The following is a 26,250-nucleotide window of genomic DNA, read 5'->3' as shown; positions in this document are numbered from 1 at the left end:
CCCCAGGGCATTTAGGAGACAATTAGCAGGAAGTGATTATTCGTGAACAGTCCCCTCCCAGCTGCCTGCTGGTCACTCTTCAGCGATTTATAGGAGAGCTGTGGAAATGGCCTCCTTACACCACCTCCCTCTCATCCATCTATCAGGAGAGCGGGGGTCTCTGGAGCTGAAGGCCAGGCTGTGTGCATACCAGCACCTTAGAGGGCTTACCGCTAGTGATTGGGTGGTGAGCGACGCAATTGAAGCCTCCACTGGGTGGGCAAGCTGCTAGCTTTGGCCAGCTTCTCAGCATCTGGGCTCTCCAGGCAACACAGCAAAGTTCCCCTGGCTCAGACAAACTGGCTGAGGCACCATGGCCAAAGCCTCCCTAAATGTGGTCTGAGTGTTCGCAGTCTGGCTCTGTATATCCAAATCTGGTAAGACTACAGCACGGGGGAACCTTGGGTGCTGGTTTCTCTAGCTCAGCTGACAGGAATGTGAAATTACGCGCCGTAGAGCAAACTGCTAGTAACTGAGCACTTCTTTCTCACCTAGGAATGAAAATGCCAGAACTGTTTTCATTACCTGGTAAGCGATGGTAGATGTGACAAAAGGGGATGTGTGGCGTCTAGACATAATTGTCACCAATGGACATGTAGAACCCCTGTAAGACCCCCTGAGCACAAGTCATGTTAGTGAATGAAGGAGTCAGGTCTCTTAAGATCAACACTGGTGGTTTCTAATGTATTCACTGTGACAGATTTAACATCCCTTTAAGACACACGGAATGAATGATTAAAAAGTGAGATTGTAGCTGAAAGGAGCCCTGCTGGTGTAGTGGTTATGCATTGGGCTGCTTAACTTCAGGGTCAGCAGTTCAAAACCACCAGGTGCTCCTTGGGAGAAAGATGAGGCTTTCTACTCCCATAAAGTAAGTCTCAGAAACCCTGGGGGGCAGTTCTGCCCTATCCTTTAGGGTCACCGTGAGTCACATACATGAGTCCAAATTGACTCAATTGCAGTGAGTTTTGAGTTTTTAGGATTGTAGGTGAGGGCACGGCCATGGAGGGGCCTTGACCTTCTCTGGTGAGAAAAACTGAGCAGTGATTCTAGGCAGTTCCTCAGACGAACCTTTGAACTTACAGATGCAGGGGAGAGACAAAGGCCTTCAAACTTATTTATATCCTGAGAAAAGGAGAAGTCGAAAAGAAAAAATGGGTGGTAGAACCCAGAGAGGGAGCCTAAGATCTGTGTCCCAGCACTGTGTGGAGAGCAGCGACACTGCTCGGGACTGTTTGTCTTTCTGCACGCTATCTTTCAAAGGTAGCTGTCACTGGGCCTGTTTACCGCACAGGATACCTGCAAGGGCTCTCACAACACAAGCTCAAGGCTCACCCCTCTACCTAGTGCATGAACCCTTTTTCCTGAGGTCATGTAGTGCTTCAAAAAGAAAAGTTTACAAGTTCATTATGGGAAAGACCATCTGCTATATAAACATTGACCATTTCTTAACTTATTCCCCAACCTGTGGCCACTAACTGAAAGGTTGGAGTTAAGTCTACCATGGAACATTCCAGAGGTGTGTCTGAAGAAAGGCACCGAACTCCCTGTGGAGCAGTTTACTCTGGCCCAAATGGGGTTGCTGGGTCAGAACTGAGTCCTTGGCATTGCCCCCATCCACGGAGGCTCAGCTAGCATTGGTCTGTAGCAACTGCATGCCAGGAACAGAATGACCACGTTCACAGGTAGTTTACACAAAGCGCAAACAAAGGTGCAGAAGTTCCAGCCGCACATGTTCTACACTGACCCAGACTAGCACTGTTGGATTATGTGGCCACACACTGAAGTGAATCTCGTGAGACACTGACGACACACGTACCCACAACTCTTCAGTATCCTGCTTGGCCAGTTTGCATCAGGGAGGCACGAGGCAGTGTGGGTGTTGAAAGATGGCTGTGGACTGAGGCCTGGCAGAAGGGTAGGCTGTGGACTGAGGCCTGGCAGAAGGGTATGGGCTATGTGGTCAGACAGACCTGGCTTCCTGAGTTCTCCTCGGTCACTTTCCTCAAGGTGACTTGTGTGTCACTTTTTGCTTGGAAATGTGGTAGCACTGTCGACTAAGTACTGGACTGTTAATCACAAGGTCAGTGGTTCAAACCTACCAGCTGCTCTGCCGAAGGATGAGACTGTCTGTCTCCTGTAAAGATTTACAACCTCAAGATCCTTTTGCAGGGTTGCTATGCATGAGTCGGGATCGACTCAATGGCAATGGCTTTCATTTGGGTTTGAAAAGTGTTTCAGGTAAGCTTTGAACTCAGCTTGAATGTCTTTATTTGGGTGGTAAGGGGTGCATGGTGTAGGTGGGTGATACTGGTTCCTCGGATCCTGGACTCTCGCAGTGACTGCATGTTCTCTTTCACAGCCCGTGGCACACTGCCAGTTCCAGTGCCAGGACCCAAAACCCACCCCTCGGCCTCCTCTGTGCAAATCCTCCTTCCACCGCTTGGGACACTCATCATTTTAACCTGTGCTTCTGCCGTCCATCTCTTTGTTGCTCTTTAGTTTAGTATGCTCTGTAGTTTAGTATGCTCTTTCTCATCTGAAAGATACTACAGGGATCCTTTGTCACTTGTTGGCCAAAGTCTCATGGGGAAAATGAGAATCGTATTCTTTGTTAGTCATTTCACAAGTTCAGAAAGTTGGTCCAGGTAGGATCTGTCATAGCATTAACTTTTCACAGGCTTCTATATTAACCTAATGGTTGGAAGAAAAAAAACCCAAAAACCAAACCAATCCCAAATCTGTATACTTGTTTGAGTTCAATAAAAGCCTGTAAGATTATTTAAGTAGTTTCAGTAGAATTAGCAGATATTAAAATGTCTGATACTAATGATAGTGGCTTTAATACCTGATTTAGAATATTAAAGCATCTACAGGATCACCTCTTTGCAGACGTAAACTTTTAATAGTTTCACCTTTCCATGGCAACCTCCCCAAATGGGAACATTTTGTATTTCTATGAGCACAACAGTTCACAGTTCCTGTGGAGTCGCACTTGAATCTCACAGGTGACGTAGTACAGGACTTTTAGGCATTACAGTGGTTGAATAAAGCACAGACTTTGTAACCAACACTTGCCTTCACTTTACCAATGTTCCAAAAGAATTTAAGGGTGCTTTCAAAGCTAACAGAAAACCTAAAAAATTCCAAATTAGGTGTCTGGGGTGCAGTGTGCTTCTTTCTTCACATTCACGGAATCCCAGTGGTATAGGGTCATTATGAGTCCAGACTAGAAGGCAGTGATTTTGGTTTTTTTACACAATCAGAATGCAGAGTAAAGGCTATCCACAAGTACCACTAGTCAATTGAGGCCTAAATAAAGAACTTCAAGTAAATTGTGAGAATGTAACATGGTCCCAGGGCCACCGTGAGTCTTTCCTCCTCCTGCCCAAGCTAGAACTTGGTTATCACTTGTTTGGAACACACTATAGTACAAGCCAAGTCCAATGATCTACCTGGACAAAGTTGACCACTGGTCTGCCTCATACCTGCAGCCCCCGTGAGATGGAAGCTTAGGAGGCTGACTGGGCCTCTTTAAGAAGCAGACCCTGGACCCTTTCTCTGGGGGGTACGAGCAATGTGGCAGGGCAGGGTGGGGGCTGTTAAGGCATGTTCTATAAAGTATCATAGGATTGGTAAGTACAAAGACCTGACAATATCAGAATACAATAAAGGAGTGACTGTGACATGTACCATTAACGATCTGCCAACCGGAGAATGTGGCCCAGTGAGTAAGTCTCATCCATTAGATCAACAACTCTGCCTCCTACAAAGGCAAAGAAACACCTCTTTCTGGGTTCAGCTGCCTGGACAAGGATGGAAACTGCTATTATCTGGGTCAAAGCCAGAAGATGAACCAAGAAAGAGTACTTCCTTTTTCAATGTTGAAATGCAACAGCGGGTAGGAAAAGAAGATGAAGGGGGCAGTACAATAAGTCCTTTAACACTTGCATGCCATAAACCTAGTTAAAGTGGGCACAAACTTCTAGCTTTGTTTTATGTTTTATGATTCTCAGACTCTGCTAATTGTAGTGGGCTCCTAAGATGGGACTCTGAAAATACTGTGGATCACACATCACGCGTCAAATAGCAGTAAAGTACTTCCAAAGGAACCGACATGTAGCGTGTGCAGTTCATATAACAAAAACTGTTGAAAATGATCTGGTGGTTAAAGAATGTTCCATAATTTAGATTTTCTAGTCTTTTCAGATACAATGATACATTTGAAAATTCCTTATCTTACATATCTGAAAGGGTTTTCTTTTTGTCATACTCTAGTCAAAATATATTGCCATTGACAAAAGTTTCAGGGAGGGAAAAAAATCTGACTTAAAATCACTGAATTGTGATTACAACTTAACACTTATGTAGGTGTAAGATAGTTATTCTGCAAAAGACAAGCAAAACAACAGACAGAAGTATATAAAAGTAATTATAAAATCAAGAATTTATATGCTTTCATCTTTTTTAGAAATAAAGTTTAAAAACAAAAAAGTTGCAAAAATGAGTTTTTTTTTTATATAAGTTCCAAATAAGTAAAATACAAAAATATATTTTCACATCTTTATAGAATGAAAAGAAAACCACATTAATCTTTGAGATTCTTAAAGATTTTCTTTACTCTTCCCACAAATATAAAAACAGATGTACACTTACATTCTGAAGTCCCAAACTCCAGCAGCCAAGTCATTATACAGTTTATTTTGTATGTGCAAAGTAGACATTTCATACTTGTTGTAGAAAGCAGAGTACAGGCTCAAGGGAGAATCACCTCTAAATACCGATTGTTTTCAAAGTACGATGCTGTTGTAACAATGTACAATAATACATATACTTTTGGTCAATGTGTACTTCTCTTTTTAAAGTAAATACAGCTTTAGGCATAAACCTTTCAAAGGCTAGCTTTGAAAAACTGAGGTGACATGTTATTTCAGACACAATGAACAATAATCTGTCAGTAACCAAGCCAGGAGAGGGTAGGTTTTTTCCATTTCTTTTCTCCTTCTCCATCTAATAAGTTCTCGAGGGAGGGCCTGGTGCAGTCAGGGATGCAGCTCACCAACCTCGAGCCCGGGTGGTAAATGTCAACTGAAGACGCCACCTCTGATGTGGATGGTTTCATTCAATCCATGTTCCACCAGCTTTATATCTTCTAGATCATCTTTTATGATGCTAATCAGGTGGCTTAGACCTTCCTGCTGCTGTTTCAAATGCTAGAAGAGATTCAAGGAAAAAGATCATGGTGTGTGCAACTGGAAGCGACCCACAGGAAAAACTTTTTCCACTTATTTATTTTAGCAATACAGCATCTATCTAGTAATGCAGCTCCCTATAAAGATGTTTATACTGTCTTTTGCTAATAAAAGTTTAGATGACCCACAGTAAAAGACATGGTCTAAAGAGAGCAAATACATAGTGAGCAATATATTCACAAGTTTTCCAAAAGAGGCAGGTACCCCCCCGCCCCCAAGTGTTTTAGAACATCATTGCCTTCACCGATCCTAATAAGAGCTGAAAGAGGTAGAGAAATACAGATGGGAACTACAGTTTTAACAACAGTCTTAACGTGATGGAGCAGTTTCAGAAGCTTCACAGGTGTTAACTCATCAAGACCCTCGGAGCCCCCTCTGGGGTCTCACCTCAAATTTACAGATAAGGGAACCTGAGACATAAGTAACTACGCCAAGGTCACACACTAGTAGGTAGTGAGCTAAGATCCAATCTCAAAACCACATATGACTTGTCATTATTTTAAAAAGGTAGGTGTTCATATTACTTTCAAATTCATTGCAGCTTTCACACAAAAACACTTTTAGTATAGCTCTTATTTTAACAGCGCCCAACGTGGGGCTCAAACCCACAACCCTGAGATTAAGAGTCTCATGCTCTACCGACTGAGCTAATATAGCTCTTTATTGCCATTTGCTGATTTGGGGGGTACTATTACGGAAAACACTTAAAATGGAGTATTATGAGCATATGCATGCTTTCCAAGAACCTAGAGGCCAAATTTGTTTTATAATACATTAAGCAATAATATCCACTCGAAAGTGCATAGTAAGATAACATTTATAAACCCGAGTTTGGCAGTCTGAACCCACTGATCAACTTTTCTGGAGAAAGACCTGATTATATGGCCTAGAATACCTTGTGGGCAGTTATACTCTGCCATATGGGGCCACTAGGCTTCGAAAGTCAACTCTACGGCACCTTAACAAAATTCCCAGGGCAAGGCCAACAACCAGACCTAGTCCGTTCCACAGAATTTACTATCTTCACTTATTTCTTAAGACATCTCAGTGGTTGGGCTGCTTTCTCTTAAAGCAGTTACATAAACTCAAGGAGTGCTTCCTAACCCTGCTCATCCAAAGCAGCCTTAGAGATCAAGGTCGGCAACCCTGAGGACAGAGTGATGAGTGCCCCAGGCTGTTTGCACACAGAATGGGAAGGTGGGAGCTCTAACAATTGGTTCTCAAGATTCAATCTGCCTACAAACCCTAACAAAATGCAGTTGCCAGTCGGAGGTTGGACTGAGACTTGTGCATTTCCCGCTGTTGCTGCAGCAGCTCCAGGGCTACACTGCAAGAGTCCTGAGCACTTTGGTGACTTCACCTTTCACCACACATGCCCAGATCAACAGTTACCTGCTTGATTTCTCGTAGCAGATCTGCATCTATGTGATACCTTTCCTCTGATCTGACTTGTCCAAAGTGATTCTGCATACGGATTTGGGACATCAATTCATTTAGTCGCCCCTAGAAACAAGCCTGAGTTAGACTACAACAGCAATGCCCAACAGAGTTCTCCAACATCACGTTTTATGAAAAAGATAAGCTGAAATCATAAGTTTACGAAGAAAATTTTGATGAAAGAGAACACATAATAAAACCATTAGAAAAACGGATTTTTTGGTGTGAAGAAGCTACTTAATTTTTCTGCAAGTCCCTATAAAACAAAATCCGGTTTCATGGTCTTACTAAGTGCTTACCTTGAACTGTGTAGGGGCATTTAGTTCACACTGAATTGTATCTAGTTGAACTCTCAACTGCTCTTCATCTGCCTGGATGGCATAGCCACTCTTCCGCTGAATTTCCTGCTTAATTAGAACCTATGCAAAGAAAATCCAGCACTATCAATTATGCAAGATGGGTTTTTTTTTTTACTATCAGCCACTGAAAGAAATTAACTTTTACATTAACAAATATAGAAGGGCTTAACAGTTCAACATCTGAATTATGTTTTTCGATTTTAACTGGGCAAGTTATCTCACATGTTCACTGATTTATACTTAACCTTTTAAAAACTTATTTGCATAGCTTTAAAATCAAGTTCCAGAAATAGACAGCATAATACCAGTAATACCAGCTTTACACACTGACAGCTTTTCAAAATCAAGTGTTTTTTCTGTCTACACACAGGCTTTAGTTTTCGTTATTAAAGTTCTCGTCAACTTTTCCACATGAGAAAAGCAATGTGTGCTAGTTGAAAAACATTTCAATTTGACCACCTGTAGACACACAGATTCTCCCAGTGTTCACACACTGCTGTGCGCTCGTCTGTACTTTCCTCCCAAGGAAGGCTTGGTGATTTCAAACTGCCAACCTTTCTGATCACAGTCCATGTAACCACCATGCCTGCCACCAGGGCTCCAGACAGGTTTGAAACCTGTTTTTACCCTGGGTAGAAACCTAGTGTGAAGTCCCTCTCTACTTTTACTGATGGTCCTATCAGTTTTTCATAAATAGGAGGCTAAGTGAATAAGCACTAGAGAATCACTGAAACCTTTATTAAAATGGTAAAAATGGGAAGCTACTGATTCTCAGCATATCCTGATCAAAGTTTACCCTGCAGACTTCTAACCCTCCCTGAAAAAGTCTCCGTTCTTCAATTTACACCACGTCAAACTAGTCATACTGGCATCCTCGAGGGACTCAAATTAAGTCCTTTGAAATGTTCTTTCAGTTTGGGGAACAAAATGATGTTTGAAGGGGCAACATTGGGGCTATCGGGTGTATGAGGTAAGGTTTCCCAGTGAAGTTCTTGTAGTACATTTACTACCTTGAAGAACGAGTAGGTGACAGAAAACAATTCCTTGGTGTAAATTTCCTAGTCTTTTTGTCACCGATAGGTTTCAATTTTCTTAAAATATCTTCATGTACGCCTCCCCTTGCCCCCAAGATTGTCCTTGGATAAAAGATTCTATTGAGGTTATTCCTTTGGACGCCACAAAAAGGCTCCCACAACCTGAGCTACACTCTGTCTTGAACTGGCCCAGCAGAGACCCTTGGAAGCCACTTCTGTTATTGGACCATCCCTCCCCCCCCCCCAAAAAGAAAGTAATGATTCTACAACAAGTTTATACTGAGAGGACTTTTCTGCTGCCACCCACTGAATCAGAGATGTTTAAATGTGTGCCCTTTGAGGTAATTGTCTGCAGCACAAAAGAATCTTCGTAAAGCTTGCCCAAGCAGGGCAGAGCAGGGCAGAGGGCAGAATCCAATAGCTGATGAGTCCAGGCCCAGAATAAGGCCCTCCTGACAAGAAAAACTATCTTGAGTATTTCTGAACCTAAATTGTGAACTGTTAACTTCCTAGTAAACTGATAATCATGAGTATTGTCTGTGAGTCCAGTGAACATTGCAACGAATTAACAAACCCATCAGGGAAGTGAGTAACTGAGGAGGGACTGTTAGTGTTTAAGGTGGGTGATCAAGGAGAAAAGAAGGTGGAGGCTTATCTGACCTCAGCGTCATAAGACTCCGCCAAGGGCTAAGGGACTATTTATTCTCTTGCTTTCCCTTCATGAAGGGAAGAGAGATCAGAGGCTGCCCTCCAACATTTTCACAGAACCCAATAGTGGAAAATCCTAAAATTATGTGCCTATTGATATGACACAAGGTGAAATACATCACCACCTAGGAAGCCAGAACCATTATCATCTGAATCTATTGTACCTCTAATCCAAAAGGGGACATTGAAAACTGCCCCAGGCTCTTGAAAAGGCAAGTAACTAAAAAAAGAAAAAAAGTTAAGGGACTGGGCACTTGTAGATTTAAAAATAAGATACAAACATAAAACCAATATAAAAATAAAACCAGGGGACCTTGGTTAGAATATCAATTTTGAAAAAAAGACTTACAAAGGCAACAAGAAATAAGAAAATGAACTAGTTGCAGATATTACACAATCATGAAGTGTCACAATGTTTGCAATTTACTTTCATGGGATAGAAATGACCTCAAAACAAAACAAAAAGAGAAAATAGAAAGTCTCATGTGTGAAAATGTTAACCTTTCTATATTGAAAACTTTTCAAAATAAACCTTGAGAGGGAAACAAATCCAGAATGATTACCTGTAAAGTTCTATGGGAAAGATCCATGAGTTTCCTCTTGTACTGTGCAATTTTGGCCACAGTTGTAGTTTGATTTTTCTGTAACTCACTAATATCTTCCGATATAATCTGTTAAAAGCATCAGAAAGATTGTAACTATTTGTCAGGTATGCCTCTACACAAGCACAGCTTCTCTAATTCTGACGGTGGTCAGTGTTACTGAGTCAATTCTGATACATAGCAGCCCCACGTGATTTTCTTGACTCTGCTTTTCACCCCAGCAGTTTGCCAGGCCAAGGATGGGTCCAAACTGCCAGTCTTTCATTTTGCAGCTAAGGGATCACAGATCTCTATACCACCCAAACCCACTTTTGTATTCATAAGGCTCCATAAATAAGTGTTTAATAAAAAAATAGCTCATGCACTCTATTATTGAAACTAAGATAAAAGTCTAAGTACCATATATATTCGAGTATAAGCTGACCCAATTATCTGCAGAGGCACCGAATTTTACCACAAAAACTACATAAAAATGTGCTGGAAAACTCGGCTTATACACGAGTATTTACAGTAATTAGCAAAGTCAGTAATATTAATTCTAAATTCACTATTAGAATGAAGCAAATCTGACTTGTGATTTGAGGGGCTTTCCCAAAAGAAGGCCGCCGTTGAAGACTATAATTTCAGATTTGCAATGCACGCTATATTGTTTTCCCATAAGGCAAAAACCAGTAGTACACATACATGGCAAAGACAATCAAATGCCTATACCAAGGGCTCAAGCAGAAAACAAAGGTTTTGAGAATGATGATGACAACAAATGTACAAATGTTCTTGACACAATGGATGGATGGATGGATTGTGATAAGAGTTGTACGAGCCCCCAATACAATGATTAAAAAAAAAAAAGAATCAAACGCCTAAATATTTCTAACTCCTCCCAGGCCCCGAGGCTGGAAAGCTAAATAAAGGCTTACATCTAGTCTGGTCTGATGCTGCTTTGTCATCTGCTCCTGAACCTTCAGTCTTCTCAGCAGCTCTTTGAAACCCACCATTGGTACAGGGATTAATCTGAAGAAATGCAAATGGTTAATTTCAGATCCCAAGCCTATTAAAAAATGTGTGAAGATTTTTATAAATAGTAATATTGTACAAATTCACATTAAATTTCAAGGATCCTAAAGCACATGGATGACCTCGAAATCAGCAGTGTTATACTATGAGACTTTATTCAACTTTTCCTATTGTACAGATGAAGAAATACGCTCAGCAAGAAAAACTACGTTGTTACAAATGCAGTTACGGACTGTATCTCCAGCAATGTTTTCACCACAGTATGTGGCCTTACCACACTCAACATTTCTAAAAAGAATGAAATGAGTATCAACTAGCTTTATATATAAGACCTCATGAATCACGTTTGCTTGCTTTCCTAGTCTCAAACACATTGCTACGAGATCAAGATCTACTTACTTTTCTGAATCAGGGTTATCCACCTTGGCTTGTTCCCATATAATAGGGTCAACTCCTATCATAAAAAAGAAATATGTTAAAAACATTACTTTTCTTATTTATATTTGCATGGAAAAGGACTTCCTAAAGCAAGACAAAAACTCTCAGAAGCCGTAATAAAAGAGGACCACTGTCAGAGTTCCTCTGTCCTTCTAGTAAAGCTAGGTAGTGTACAGTTCCAACTATATGATATCCTAGAAAAGGTAGAAATAAACTTTGTTTTAGATTGAATAAAGCCAAACAAAGTACTGGTTGAAAGGACCTGTAGGCTAATAGAGGAACCTCCAGGTTGTAACAAGAGTTCCTATATACCAATTAAGAAAAGACAAACACTCGAACAGGAGAAAAATGGGCAAAGGGTACCAAAAAATACAAACAGGCTAACAAACATGAAAATAGGCTCCACACTTCACTAGTTATCAGGAAAATGCATAGTAAAATAAGTAATAATTTCTTGACCTAAGAATGGCATGACTTAAAAAGTCTAGTAGTAATCACCATTATTGATGAAAATGCAGTAAAACAAGTTCTCGCATACATGCTGGTATGAATATAAATTGGTAGCACTTTCTGTGGAGAGCAATTTGGCAATATTTAACAATAAAGTATTCATAGTCTGATAATTTCATTACCGCAGGGCTATTCTGAAGAGCAACATACCCATGTGTTCTAAGATAGAAGTCATAAAACGATGTTAACCGGATAGCATGTAATAGTAAAAAGCTAGAAACCTTGTCAATACCATGGACTTTTTTTTTTTATTATTACGCAAGGTTTTTATTTTTTATTACGCAAGGTTTACTTCCATCTAGTGACATGGAAGCACAAAGAAGTATAAGCAGGCTTCAAAAAAGCATTCTATAATCTCTGAACTCCGCTTTTTCATGAGCTTTGTGCAGTCCTTTGTACTGTTAGAGTGAAAAGGGACAATACATGTCAAACCTGCATGTATACACAAGGGGACATGGCAGTCCATGGGAGAACAGAGCAGAAAGATGACAAGGCTTTCCCCACACGCTTTTGAAGCCCCCATCTAAGGAATCTGGTGGTGCAATGGTTAGGAGATGGGCTGCGAACCAAACAGGAACTGACCAGCTGCTCCTAAGGGGGAAAAGCCCTGGCAATGTGCTCCTCTACAGAGAATGGACTAGGAAACCCTGTCTTTTCCGGCCCCTCTATGTTGGATTTACTCAATGGCACACAACATGAGCGTGCTGTTGTTGCTGTCTGATGCTGTCTCAGTTCCAACTCACAGTGTACAACAAAATGAAACACTGCCCAGTCCTACGACATCCTCAGAATTGCTATGTTGAAGCCCATGACTGCAGCCACTTTAGTTTGTTCTTAGTCCGGAAGCTGTGCTGAAGCCTGTTCACTCTGGGCGCCTGCTGATAGTTAACATGCCAGTGAAACGGCTTCCAGCATCACAGCAACACACAAGCCGCCTAAAATGACACTGACAGGCAAGCGGTGGAACACAAATGTACACACGTTTCTATCTTAGGTCTCAGATAAAGGATAAATAGAACACCACAAACTGTTCTTCTTGGACACACGAGGAGAGCTAGTGGAGGTCTACCACACAGTTGATCTGCTGCTGCCATCTCGAATCACGTATACAATGCGACGCGCATTCAAGTTTTATTTAAACACTCGATTAAAATGAGATAAACTAGAAAAATAGATTGAAAATCTAAGAATGCTTTCTCTTTTATCTTTTTCTAAAATTTCTACCAACCATATTCTATAGTAAAATTGAATGAATTTGTGAATACAATAAAAATAACCAAAGCTATGTTCCAAATAGGCTGACATTGGTTTTATTAACTGATAACCAACACTTCACCAAGTAGATGATTAGTAAATCTTTACATTTCTTAATGCGGTGACACTAGAACCGTACCAGCAGGGGGGTTCTGTAAGAGCTGTTTGAGCTGTGCAGGAGAGAGCTCTGTCCGAGGCACACACAGGATCACTCCAAGTTGCTGCAGCTGTGGTTTGATGTCAGCCTGTTCAAAACGGGCATAGAGAGGGGTCGCTGGAACCCTCCTGGAAGTACCATTCGGAGAACGTTCAACAACATATATGACAACTTCTGTCCTGGAAACATATCCAAGTTACAGGGAATTAAGCACATAACTCAAAGCCACAAACATCAACAAAAATGATTATTTTATAATGGTGCAGAGTTGATTTCAGAAATGACTATTTCAGGTGAAGAAAATTAAAATGTTTCTGCTAAAATCTTGGATAAAAAACACAATGTTTTCTTATAAATCAACTTAAATGATAGTTGAAATAGGCAAATAAATTATTTGTAAAAGTGCTTGCTTAACTACAAAGTTATACTCAAATGTTTTTCATTTTTTCCAGAATCAAAGATTACTTTGAGGATTCTGTTAAATAACCCAGTGGTTCTCAACCTTTCCAGTGCCATGACCCTTTCATACAGCTCCTCATGTGGTGGTGACCCCCAATCATAAAATTATTTTTGTTGCTACTTCATAACTGTAATTTTTCTGTTATGAATCGGGCAACCCCTGAGAAAGGGTCGTTCAAGGGGTCGTGACCCACAGATAGAGAACCGCAGTGTTAACCAAACCAAAAGCCAAGTCTGTTGCTTTCACACTGATTCCAACGCCTATCAACCATGTGGGTGAGATGAGAACCGCCTGGAGGGTTTCCAAGCCTGTAATCTTTAAAGGAGCAATTTGCCACGTCTTTCTTCCACTGAGCGACCTGATGGGCAACATTTTGGTTGGCAGTCAAGTACTTCACCACTGTGCCACCAGGACTCCAGAGACTGCTACAGCCCACATGCTGCTGGATCAAAGTGAAGACCAAGTAAAATCTGATTTCAATGACTATATCTCATTAATAATTCTTCTAATATAAGCACCCTCAAATACTAAGAAATTATACACAAGCAAGGGAAGTAGACCAATTCAATTTATCCATGAATGAAGTTGAATAGGAATTAATGATTTGACTCCTAAAACATTCCAATATCATCTTTGGGGCCCTTTATTTGTACACAGCCATGGTAAATGTTTGCTCCTGGTCTGAAGTTAAAAAGAAAATCCAAACAATTACTAGCATATAAGTTAAGAAACCTAAAATTAGGGGGGGGCGCTTTTAAATGAAGGTTTGTGTATATATAAATATAATAACCACTAGCTCAGTGAGAACATATTCAGCTGAGATTTTATTTTGCTTCAGCAACGAAAGCACTAATCATGGTTTCTCAATGGACTAAGGCACACAAAAAGCAGTAACATACTCCATCTTGACTTACTGATCATCAGGCAATGCTTTAATTCCCTCCACATTCACAGCCAGGGTCTGGTTTCCTCCTACAACTTTATGCAATGCTTCCACCAACTGCTGCTGCTGGCTTCGGATGTCTGCTTCTCTCTTGCTGAAAACTAAAACCACCAGGCCGTCTTCATCTTTGTTACTGGGCATACAACTGTAACCGACTGCCTGCGGAGGACATAACATACTGAAACACCAACAATACAGAGTGAATTTAATCAAGCACGTAATGTCTGGTAAAACCGCTTCCGAGACGGAATAACGATGCCCTAGGAGGTCACACAATCATAACCGACTTGACTTGGGGAGACCACAAACAGGGAAATCAGTATTTCCTCTCCTACAGGAACTAAAGTAACTGAAGTAATGTTCACCTATATTATTGTTGGGTGCTAACACTGTTGAGACAACTCTGTGTATCATTATAATAAGGACTGTAAACGTCATAGACTAGTGGGTTTCCAGTTAAAATGTAATTTCTTCCACCATATATCTGACTCAGGGAAATTTTAGATATATAAATAAGCCTTTATAAATATTCTTAAGGTACACTAATATCAGATCTTACAAATGCTATGAGAATGTATAATGACTTTATAATTTCATGTTATACAAAACTTGATGGAACTAGTTAGTTTTATATATATTTATCTTGAATATATAATAAATAAATTTATGTAATATTAAAAATGGCCAACTATATATATGAAAGAATAACTTCTGAAGCCTTTTATCCCTTATCACCAGTTATGTGCAACTTAAAATTTTTTAACTCATTATATTAGTGTACATTGTGCACGTTTATTGTTACACCTTAATTTTTTAAAAAGAACATTTAAGGTGTTATAGTCAGTTTATGACTTATTTTATAGTCACAAACAAAAAAATATTAACGTCAACTGTATGCACTCAAAAGATATACTGTGCATTGCCGTTAGACTGCTAAAGAGATGTTCTGTGCAGCTGGCCACGCTGTTAGTTAACCACGTTCACCAATCTGATCCTCAGCCTTTCAGCTTCACAGACAGGATCAGGTAGGTACATGTTGATTATGCTCCAGAGACTGACATAAACCAACACAACTCATAAGCAGCTGAAATTTTAAACTGGAATTCCAACTCATTAACTTGTTAAGGCCAAGCTGACACTAATGAGATTGACTAGGAAGTCAAATTTGTTTGGGAGGCAAGGAATCAGCAAAGAAAATAGGCTTACATTGTTTCAAGGGCTTTGTATGCAGTTCCCATATACTTATACCTGATCTCTGCAGAATAACCATTTGTTGATTAGAGTGCATTTCCTGGGCAATGCTAGTGGAATTTCATTAAACTCCAGCTTTGGGTCTCCCTTTAAAGGTCCCTGTTATCCTCTGTCATTATTTCTTTCTCAGTCATATTTAAGGTGTAGTTTACACACACCTTCCTGAGGTCACATGCTGGTCATCTTCAATATACAAACATTACAAACATACGAAACCATTTCAATGTTATAATTTCTTTTTCCCCCCTTTAAACCAAAGAATAACTACCACATTCAAGGGGTACTGAAGGGCCAGGCAGCCAACTCCCTGGTACTATTTTAATGCAACTATATTTTCTCTCACACATCATTCTTCAAAACAAGATTAAGAGCAGCACCATACCTTAAATCGGCAAAAGGGATTTTCTTGGGTGAATTCCACTGGTGCATTGTTATTGTTAAAATATCCTTTTCCTGTCCCCCAAAAGGCCTGCAGCTGATTCCATTTTGCCAAAATGGCATCTCTTTCATCTCCCAGTAGGGTTGGAGCAGAGAGAGCACTTGCTGTATGTATCAGATGGTTGGACTGGGCTGGAGCTTGTGCAGGCTGACTGAAGAGACCACCTAGTGCTAAAAAGTACCCAGAAAGTTAGTCTCTCAAAAGACAAACGTAATCAAGTCAGATCCTAGGTGTGACAGGCAGAATAATGGTCTGATTTTTGTGAACCTGTGAGTATGTTACCTTAGACAAGAGACTCTGCAGCTGTGGGCTGGCAGGAGAAAGGATGATGGATGATGAACTTTTCAGAGAGCTCTACCAAACCCTACTGCTCACTCCTGGCATCACCGCCATTCAACACGTGCACCACCCCCCACAAGACTCTTGCAAAAAATATCTGTAGCAATTTCCAATTTATCACAAACACACGGCCTAAAAGGTAAATGATACAAGAAAGAAGCAAACAGACAAATACAGAATGAAGGACTTTTCACAAGACAATTGACCCCATCTCTTCAACCATTCATGGGGGGTGGGGTGGGGGGGTGGTGAACAATGGGGAAAGTGTGGAATGCGCTACACCAAGAAGAAATTTAGGAGGTATAATGTGCAAAAGAATATAGACCTTTTAAAAATCATGATATGGACAAACCAATGGAAATCAACATTTCCTTCCCAAAATTAGATTGAAAGTATAATAGAAGCAACTCATTAATTATTCAGTGCAATAATGCCCACATTTTCTAAGGAAACATAAATAAAGTAAGGGTGAGATGACAACAACAACAATAAAAAACACGAAGGAAAAAGGAGGTAAAGTAGATGTAGCAAATCTCGCCTTTTGTTGAATCTAGTTGGTGGGCATAAATAGGGGTTCACTTTACAATTCTACTTTAATGTGTTACAATTTTCTATAATTGAAAAATAGTGCTTATCAGATGATTAATGATCCTAAACTATTTGATAAAACTGATGCCAAATTAGTAAGCGCTCGTTCCAATTCAGTTATACACAGGGTTCACAGTGAGCACCCAGAGGTAACAAGACCTCACTCTTTTATGAAGCAACAACTTCAAGCAGTTGAACTGTAGAAGAGGGAATAGTGCTTAGCGGAAATACGATGAGATTGAAGTATGTCTTTTTGTCACTGCTTTAGGTAAAAAAGAAAATTCCAGTTGTGAGAATATAGATGAGAAAGACCACTGGGAAGAGACGCTGAAGCTATTGGTGCCCAGAGGGAAGGCTGGAGAAACACCCTACAGCACCAAGGTCTTTAGGAAGCAAGAGGCCGGAGGCCCAGCACAGTTTGGAAGGTCTGAGAGCCTCCATCGGTAGAGGTGGCAGTAGATAAGAGATTTTGTCAGAAGAAACAAACAAAACCCAAATTCATGCCATCGATTCCAACTCATAATGGCCCTAATAAGGACTGGATAGACTGCCCCAGTGAGTTTCCGAGACTGTAACTTGTTATCAGAGTAGAATGTCTGGTCTCTCTCCCACGAGTAACTGGTGGGAGACTGTAACAGACCTTGTGGTTAGCAGCCCAACATGTAAACCCTCAGCCACCACTGCTCCTTTGGTCAGGGAAAGCTCAAGAAAATTGCAACTAAGGATTCTATTCTCTCTATGAAGTAGGGCTCAAAGCCATCAGCTGGAAGCGCAAGCAAAATAGTTTGATATCTGAAAAGAATAGGGCTTAAAATAATTGTTGTAGCAAATAAGCAAAGTAAGTTGAAAATAGAAACTCTGAAGGGTTACCAGGTGATACTACAGTTCCAACTGAGGTTGGCAATCAAGAATTTACAGATGTACCCCTCACTGTCTACTATGTGATCTTAGGCAGCTGGGTAGACAGCAGAGCTGTGTTGGGTCTGTCTCCCCACTCCCACACCCTACTGCCCACCTCCCACCTTCAGGCAGATGTGTCACATACAAGAGCAAGTTAATTTAGCAGACTGGCCAAAGTGCCCAAAATGAAAGGACATGAAGGCTAAGCTATTTAGTGAGAGCAGTGAGGATTGGAAGGAGCTGATGGAAGAGCATCAGCTAGTGGTCTAAAGAGCATCAGCTAGTGGTCAAATGCTAGTGGTCTAAAGATACTGATGCTTTTTAAGAAGAGTTATCATGGAAGTGGTGCCGTGTTTATATGATGGGCTGTGATCTGCTTGGTCTGCAGTTCAAAACCACCAGAAACTCCTTGGGAGAACTGGTGCTATTTCTGCAAGCAGTTACAATCTCAAAAACATACAGGTCACTATGAGTCAGCACTGACTCAATGGCGGTGAGTTTGGTTTTATAATGGATGTAGGGGAGCCCTGGTAGCTTAGTGGTTACTTGTTGGGCTATGATCTGCAAGATCTGAAGTTCAACACCACCAGCTGCTCCTCTGGAGAAACACAGGCCCTTTCTATTCCAGTAAAGTTACATTCTTGGAAACCCCCCGGGGGAGGGTTCTGCCCTGTCCTATAGGACTGCTCTGAGTAGGCATCAACTCAATGACAGTAAGAGATAACGGAAGCAGTTGAAAAGACAAGCTAAAAGGTTTAAGTAAGAGTATATTGTGGGATGTTTAAACTTGTGATTTTGGAATAAAAGGTGGCGGGAATGACTGCTTGGGTGCAGTCACGTGGGTGCTAAAATAACTCAGATTGACAGCAGGAGCTAGTGCTGGTGCCTGTTTCCAGTGACTGGTCCAGGTACTGTCTAGAAAATCAGCAGATCTGGGTAGCAAGAACATCAAGCAAGCCAGGGGTTAAAAATAAAGTAATTGCTTCGTGACCTGGCAGATTAAAGTCCTTACAATAACAAACGGGGTCCTTAGTGATTTGGCATTTGCCTGCATAGGTTACAGAGAAAGAATGATTGAGGAATGGTATAGGTTTCAGTTGAAGAAGAGGGAAGAAAGAGTATTCAAGAGCCTGAGAATAGAAGGGAGTTTGGTAATCATGGAGCAAGAATTTCTTCCATTTAAATGACAGGATTCTGTCATTTACATCATGGACCTGGAGCTTGTTTATCATGAGCACAATGGAAGAGCCCCATGGGGGGGGGGGAGTAAAATGAGTGGGAAGAGGCAGGTAGGACAAGAATGAGCCAGGGGAACTGAAGTCCAGAGTGCTAGAGGAACTGGATTACACAAGGAGGGTTCCCTTAGCAGTGTCGGGACTCTCAAGAGAAGAACAGTTGACTGACACTCAACAATCTTTTTGGTTTTGCTTAGAAAGACCTGGTAGTTGTATAGAAAGCCAAACGTGTTTTCCTCTTGATTCACAGGCATTGCAACTGAGATAGGTTTAGCACTAGCCAGTGGAGGGGAGCAAGTCAGTATGAGGTGTGCAAGTCCCTTTATGGATGCAGGTGTGTGTTAGGGGAAGACAGCGGTTCCAAAGATGGCACCTATTATTTTGCTGTCAATACCTTATTTGTCTGAGTGGGTAGAGCAACGTATCACAAGATGAGCTTCTCTTCCTGTGCCAACTTATTTTTAAATGTACATGCTTCTAAGAGTTCTGTTCTACTACTCTACCCTGAAATTGAGTCCCCCTGAAGGATGCCATCTCAATCTACTGTTTCAAATACTACCTACACTATGATGGCTTACATGTTTGTTTCTCCTGATCTCATAGTCACATATACATCTACCTATGGGGCACTGCAGACTCACCCCCTGTCTGCTCTTCCTTTGATATTCTCTTATCTTGGTGAGCAGCTAGGGACTCATTCTGTTATGCCATTCAGGAGACCATGATACCTGAATTCTTCCAGTCAACTAAGCTGTACTGATTCTACAATTTAAATCTCCACTTTATCTCGATTTCTCTTCACTCCTGACTGCCATTACCTGAATTCAGGTCTACACCATTTCTTGCTTAGATGAACTTCAATACCAGTCTCTTTGGCCTCACGTGCAGCCCACTTATAATCTACCACCCAACCTTTTACTTTTATTGCCCTCAGAGACCCTTCTAAAAATCATATCACTTCCCTGTCTGGCCTAAATCCTACAATGGCAGAACTCCTTAAAGGGCAACATTTAAATTCTCTAGTAAAACACAGTATGGCCTCTTACGATCCAGTCTGCATCTTGCTCTCTAAACTTGACTTTCACCACTCACCCCAAGCTTACGTATACTTTAAAGCTGTGCTGATCCAGTCACGGGTCCCAAAGTCCCAAAGTCACGATTACCAGCCATGCATCCATGCCTCTGTCAACGCTGCTCCTCTGCCTGGAATTCCCTTTTCTGACTTCAACCACCTGCCAATCCCAAGTCATCCTTTAGGCTCTGGTCTTCCTCGACAATCCATAATAACTTTAATGTGTTTCTATTTCAGTGTTTTCATTTTAAAAAATATATACAATCGGATGCTTAGCATCCTATCCCCTCTTAGTGCCTGACATATAGTAGACATTCAATAAATGGCTGTTACCTAACTGAATGAACCCCTTTCATTTTGAAAATGAAATAGCACCACACAAATTCCTTTTTCCTAAGAAAAGTGCAATTATAATTAAAAATAGCTGAAGACTTTACAAGGTAATCTCAGAACAACCTGCAATACCAGCTAATTAAGAAGCTATTAAAGACTAATTCTAGGCTGTGTCAAAGAACTAAAGAGGCTCACTCACACTGGCCAATGATGGGACAATTTAAACAGGGAGATGAATTGTAATGGATTAAAAATACCAGTTTGAATAGTTGAGTTCAAAATGACATTTTGAGGCAAAAAAAAGTAACTAGTTGACCACCTTTATGCTGGGGAACTCACCCTGTATATTGAAAACTAGTAACAAAGGGAAAGATTTATCCAGATAGATGAAATGGAGTTTCTCTCTGCAGAAGTATTCTAACCAAGAAATGGAAGGGCACCATTTGCAAACCTTAATAAAGTAACAGATTTGGGAAATGACCACCAATGGCTGCTGAAGTCACAAAGAGACATAGCCAGATAAAAGGACCTCTTCAAGAAACACCACCCCCTACCGCCTGCCAGCTTGTTGTACTGTGCTGTCTTGCATGTTGCTATGATGCTGGATTCCACGCAAGTATTTCAAATACCAGCATGTTTTCCTATAGTGGACAGGCTTCATGGAGCTTCCAGACTAAGACAAAATAAGAAAGTAATGAGAATATACTTTAGAAAACCAGCCAATGAAAACCTTACGGATCACAACAGAACACTGTACGATGTGCTGGATGATGTTGGAAGGCACTCTACAATGCCAGCAGGGTCTCAAACATACCAGTCAATGGTCAAGAAGATGGTACAGGACAAGGCAGCTTTCAGTGTAGTACACATGAGGTTGCCCAGAGTCCAAGCAAACTCACCAGTACCTAACAATGAAACCAACCAACACTAACTCTAAAGCAGGCTTGCGCGTGTGTGTGTGTGTGTGTGTGTGTGTGTGTGTGGTGCGTGCGTGACAGGACACAAGTTTTTCCTAAAGGAAATACACAAGACAAAAGAATAGGTTATAATGTAATCAGCCAACTCCTGACCGAACAACTCTACAGGACAAAAGATGCAATTTGGTTTTCATTTAGAGAAGCTGAAGGACATGAAAGAGAAAGCTACAAGGAACACACAGAAGAGGAGTTAAGAGGGCAAAACTATAGTCCTACTGAGCGATGCATACTTGTGTGATAAAACTGTAAGTAAAATTTTTTTAAAGAGCTAGGGTGACCATGAAAGACAGAGCAACAAGACAGAATAGGGGTTGCTCTGAGGGGAGGAGAGGACTGTGAATGGGAGGAGATGCTGCTGAGGCAGCTGCATGGAGCCAGCTCCTGATATGAGCAGTGGGAACAAAGGTGTTCACTGTCCACGTGATCCATTGAGCTGCATTTTGTGCAGTTTCTCCTCCCCCAAATAGATACTAGAATGATACTAAACACAAGTGCCTTAGAAGCCTAATCATGGCAATCTGGAATTCTTTGGAATATCGTTTTTATAATACTTTAGAAAAAGAGAAAATCTAATTCATCAATGTATTTCAAATAGTGCTTTATACACAGAAAGGAACAACACAAGCGCCTCAACAACAAAAGAACATCACATACTTACTTGTCTGCTGCTGCTGCTGGGTATTAAATCCTCCAAATCCCAGTCCAGTTCCCAGTCCAGTCCCCAAACCAGTACTAGTTCCTGTTGTTGTGCCAAAACCAGTACCAAATCCGAAACCTTTGTTCTGAGTACCACCGAAGAGCCCTTTCAATGGAAAATGTGAATTGAAAAATTTAAAAAGATACTCAGCCTCTCCCTCATTTACTTCTGCAATGACTTAGGGGGGGCTTCTTACCAGTAGTGCCTGTGTTAGTTGGAGCAGAAAAGCTGAATGCAGAACCTGCTGTGGTGGTTGTGGTCCCAAATCCTCCAAACCCACCTAACAAGAAAAGGATATATAAAATAGGAAGAATCTTTTGTATACACAAGAAGTCATTCCTTCTTCAAATATTTTATAATCACTACATATAAAGCCAAAGAATATAGACTTAATATTTCCTTTCTCTTTCAACATCAATTTAAAAACAAAACTCTACTATTTAGCAAGAAGTCACTATGCTGGGAGGAAAAAAGAAACTAAGTATTTTGAGTAGAAATATCACATGCATATACCTTTCAACTAAAGAGATGGTTAACAGTAGCTGGGAAAAATTAGCCCAATGTCACAATCGTTAATAAACTCTAAAATGACTACATAGGGCTTTTCAAATGCCAGCAAGAACCAGGCTGGTAACATTACTGGGTAAAAGAGATTGGGTGTTTCCTGAATAGGGGTGCGATTCAAAAGAACAGCCTAAGCCTTGTTTTTGAAAATGGCAGTTCTTGAATCCCAGCAGATTACTGTTGCAGGGGAATGCTACTTTAGGAATGTCATACATTCTCATCTGTCCCCTAAGAGAGATGTCATTTTGACTTTCTATATGAAATCTCTTTTTACTTCTTAGCAACTAATTCAATGGTTGAAAAATAGTGTGCTAACAAATCAAAATTGATATTGGTCTATTGCATTGGAGCTTGGGTGAATTATACCAATTCTGGTTCACATTTTTAGTATACATTAAAACGCAGCATTTTTCCCCCCAAAGAAAATCTATCAAGGTACTGACTCCAATACAAGACCACATTTCTTGAAGAGAGAGAAGGAAAAATAACAGATGGAAAAGTGCTGGCAGGGATGGGAAAAGAGCTGCAGGAGGCCACTGAACCAGTTTGGCAACTAGTACAGACAGCAATGGAGACAAAATAAACGTTTTCCTATCTAACTGACAGATACATAAGGATGAAACCCTAGCCAATCTAGAGTGCTCTGGTGTTTTTTTCTGTCCTCCGGTCAGTTTTAAATCCATTAATGAGGTCCCTAGAACACTTTCAAGGTAAATGTTGAACCATTAGTGGTCTCGAGTTATCAAAAAGGTTTTCTGATATTCCTACTTGAATCTCATATTCTGGTATGCAAAACAATGAGGCAGCAATACAGTAAAAATAAAGAAAGGAAAACCTGACAGTAAGCCATGAAATTCTGATTTGAAAATTAGCCAAGAGTAAATTTCAGACTGTGCTGTTATTGTTGGCTGCCTCTGAGTCCAGAGTGTGTGTGTGTGTGTGTGTGTAAAATGTATGATCTTTTGGAAGCAGAATGCCAGGTCTTATTTCTGAGGTACCTCTAGGTGGGTTTGAACTGCCAACCTTCCTGCTAATTGCCCATTGTGCCACTCAGGATGAGTTAGTATATTGTGCCAACCTGGTTGATAAACACATGTGGGGTTAATTGAAGGGAGGAGAGATAAATGGCTCGGTCAGCCTCGCCTTTCTAGTTCTCAGGTCTCTTGCTTTGTGATGGTCAGACCAGGGTGCAGCTGCTTTCACCAGTTCCCTGCTTTAGCTGGCAAGGCTCACTTCCTGCAAGACATCCCTGAGGAGAAGCCGCATGGACCTACCCCAATGCAGCCCTGCGTGCTGGAGCACCCCTGTGGCTGAGATGTTTAACACATTCACTGACTCGGGTTTCCTCCTGCAGTCAGCATCATTGCATCTGTTTTGTGAGATGGAGGAGGACTTTGTGGATTGGTGTTGGACATATGGGTTAATGTTGGACCTGTGGGCTTGGGCAGCACTGGGTTGGGATGTTTTCTTGATGCACACTTACCCTTTATATAAAACTCTCTCTTATACATGAGTTTCTGTGGATTTGTTTCTCTAAAGTACCCCCAGACTAACACATAGGAGCACCTACATTGTATGCAGGTCCAAGAAAACACTCTTTTTACTTGTAGGTTCCATTGCAGTGCTGCCAGCCATACATTCTTTGAGAAAAATCAGCTACAGTACTGAGCAATATTCTTAATTTCCTTCACTACCCCTCATGTCCACTGAATAAGATATATTCTGATTTGGCTCCATATAAAAATAATAGTATCTTATCATGCTGTTCAACACCAAGAATATTTATTAGTCATAGTGGCTCTACAAGGGTACAAAATAAAAAATAAACTCATGAGAATTTATATCAGCCCTTTGTGAAGGCTAAGCTCATTAACATATACAAAAGATGCAGTTAAAACAATTACATTATCCCCACTCAAAATGCAACAGTGATGATACCAAATGAAAATGAAATCAAGCAAAGACCAACAGGTTTGTTTATTATTGTTGAATTAACAGCTGGGTGGCTTTATTCAGAAACCAAATCATGTGTTGCCCAGTGCCAATTTTAAGCAAAGTCAACACACTGAGATATGTGATCACCCCAAATATATTTCAATGATAACAGATTATTTTATCTTTGGAATTCTCAAATGCTCTTGAAACGGATTTCAATTCAGATGCTAAGGTGGTATTCCTAGGGCAGTAATACATGAATGTCTAACATGCCAGCGTTCCCAAATGTGTTTTAGAGAATAAGTAATATTTACCAAATGCTTATAATTGGCATGGGCCTAAGTGACATAATGTGAGAGTATAGACAATAAATTCATATACGAGCAGCTGAAAAATAAGATTTTTTTCTATGTAGTCATTACGGGTAAAGGAAACACAAGCCTATTTGAAATTTACATATACCCATTATAGTCTGTATTTTCCAAAATTTTTAAGCAATGCAGTTACCAAACATTTTCATCACTTATCTATTAGAATGCAAAGATGACTATCTAAACTTCTAGAATTCGGTGTTATCTCACTATAAATTTGCTCTCAGGTCATTTCTCTCCCCCAAATTCAGTAAAGAATTGGGGACTCTCTTGATAATCACGTGCTTTCTAGAAATTATGTACCCTAATCTGCTGGGCTGACCAAAGAAATCCATTCTTTTCCACCTAAAAAGAAGGCAACCACTGCTGTTCGTATAAGACTTGTTTCTCTTTAGAAACACAAGGACAATCGCATGAGATTTCAATGGAAGATGGGGGAAATGAAAAATGACTGCAGGAGTCCAAGAACCCCACGAACATGGGTCTGACAGGTGAGCTTATATTTTGGAAGATGTAGCCAAGAATTTGGAAGATATATTCTTTTCCAAAGAATATTCTATTCCAAGTACTTATCATTGGGAAGTCATATTTTGTTAAATGAGAATTTTGGAAGAGAACATTCTAATTTGAAAGACTTCTGGGAACCACACCTTTAACAACAGTCAAAACCTGATACAAACGTTTTTGTCAAAATTTAGTGTTAAGGAATACATTTCCTTTCCTCGTTGGACATCTTACTAAAACGCTAGGAACCATGAAATATTATTCTTGGACTCCGGCTTCCAACACTCATTACACATACCAGCCCACAGTATCTACCTGCACTTGCCAGACTGTTACCAAAATTGAACGGAGTTGCCGAAGTGGTAGACACACCGAAATTCCCAATATTAAAGTTCACTGCAGGATTAGCAGTTAATCCGAAACCCCCAAAATTAAACCCACTGGCGGTGGAGTTGGCAGTCTCAAGCCCACCAAATCCTGATAGGCGTGTAGGCGAAGAAACAAACAAGAAATTAAAAGGAAAAAAAAAAAAGGGAGAGAGAGAAAGAAAGCAAGACACGGATTAGATGAATCGGCAGGAGGTTTCACAGACAAATCTCCAAATAGTTTAAGGAAGTCGAGGGGGCAGGAGCTGGCGAGGAGGAGCGCAGTGAAGACCAGCAGCGAGGGCCCAAAGGGCTCGGAAGCCGGGCTCCGCCCCGCGAGACGCGGGGTGCAGGCAGCCGCGGGGTAGCGCCCCGTCTTCCCGGCCCCACTCTCGCCGAGTCCGGCTGCGGGCGCCCCAGGCGCCGGCGGGGAGGGCGGGTCTCCGGCCGGGGCGCGAGGAGCCGTCTCCGGA

At 40.9% G+C, this 26,250-nt stretch overlaps 2 protein-coding genes and 1 non-coding gene across 4 annotated transcripts in view; 1 reads left to right on the top strand and 2 right to left on the bottom strand.

Moving 5' to 3' along the window:
• Window positions 1-3,110, top strand: part of ART3 (ADP-ribosyltransferase 3 (inactive)) — a 37,338-nt gene extending 34,228 nt beyond the window's left edge. Inside the window, exons 8-9 of one of the 2 annotated variants that reach the window (XR_006679476.1) lie at window positions 535-567; window positions 2,402-3,110. Coding sequence is in view for 1 of the 2 variants with exons in the window: in XM_045284018.1 (XP_045139953.1) it covers window positions 2,402-2,541 (140 nt within the window). In the remaining variant the exon portion in view is untranslated. The remainder of the gene's footprint in view (window positions 1-534; window positions 568-2,401) is intronic. The other variant, XM_045284018.1, reaches the window with a different exon arrangement.
• A 1,523-nt stretch (window positions 3,111-4,633) lies between these two features.
• On the bottom strand, window positions 4,634-25,962 carry NUP54 (nucleoporin 54; the record flags this gene model as incomplete). Its single annotated transcript, XM_045284017.1, has 12 exons — window positions 4,634-5,252; window positions 6,684-6,794; window positions 7,028-7,147; window positions 9,393-9,500; window positions 10,349-10,442; window positions 10,845-10,899; window positions 12,787-12,983; window positions 14,179-14,366; window positions 15,841-16,067; window positions 22,000-22,143; window positions 22,235-22,318; window positions 25,728-25,962. Coding segments are annotated over 12 exons (1,692 nt in total), but the record flags the coding sequence as incomplete, so codon positions are not given.
• On the bottom strand, window positions 5,876-5,948 carry TRNAK-CUU. Its single transcript has one exon. It is a non-coding gene; the product is annotated as a tRNA-Lys (tRNA).
• Window positions 25,963-26,250: the final 288 nt, after the last annotated feature.

This window comes from Echinops telfairi, unplaced genomic scaffold, assembly GCF_000313985.2.
Source record: "Echinops telfairi isolate 266 unplaced genomic scaffold, ASM31398v2 ScPeMD7_7468;HRSCAF=8506_0, whole genome shotgun sequence".
NCBI classification, from domain to species: domain Eukaryota; kingdom Metazoa; phylum Chordata; class Mammalia; order Afrosoricida; family Tenrecidae; genus Echinops; species Echinops telfairi.
The sequence above is the reverse complement of the archived record's forward strand: the minus strand, read 5'-3'. Positions and strand labels throughout refer to the sequence as shown.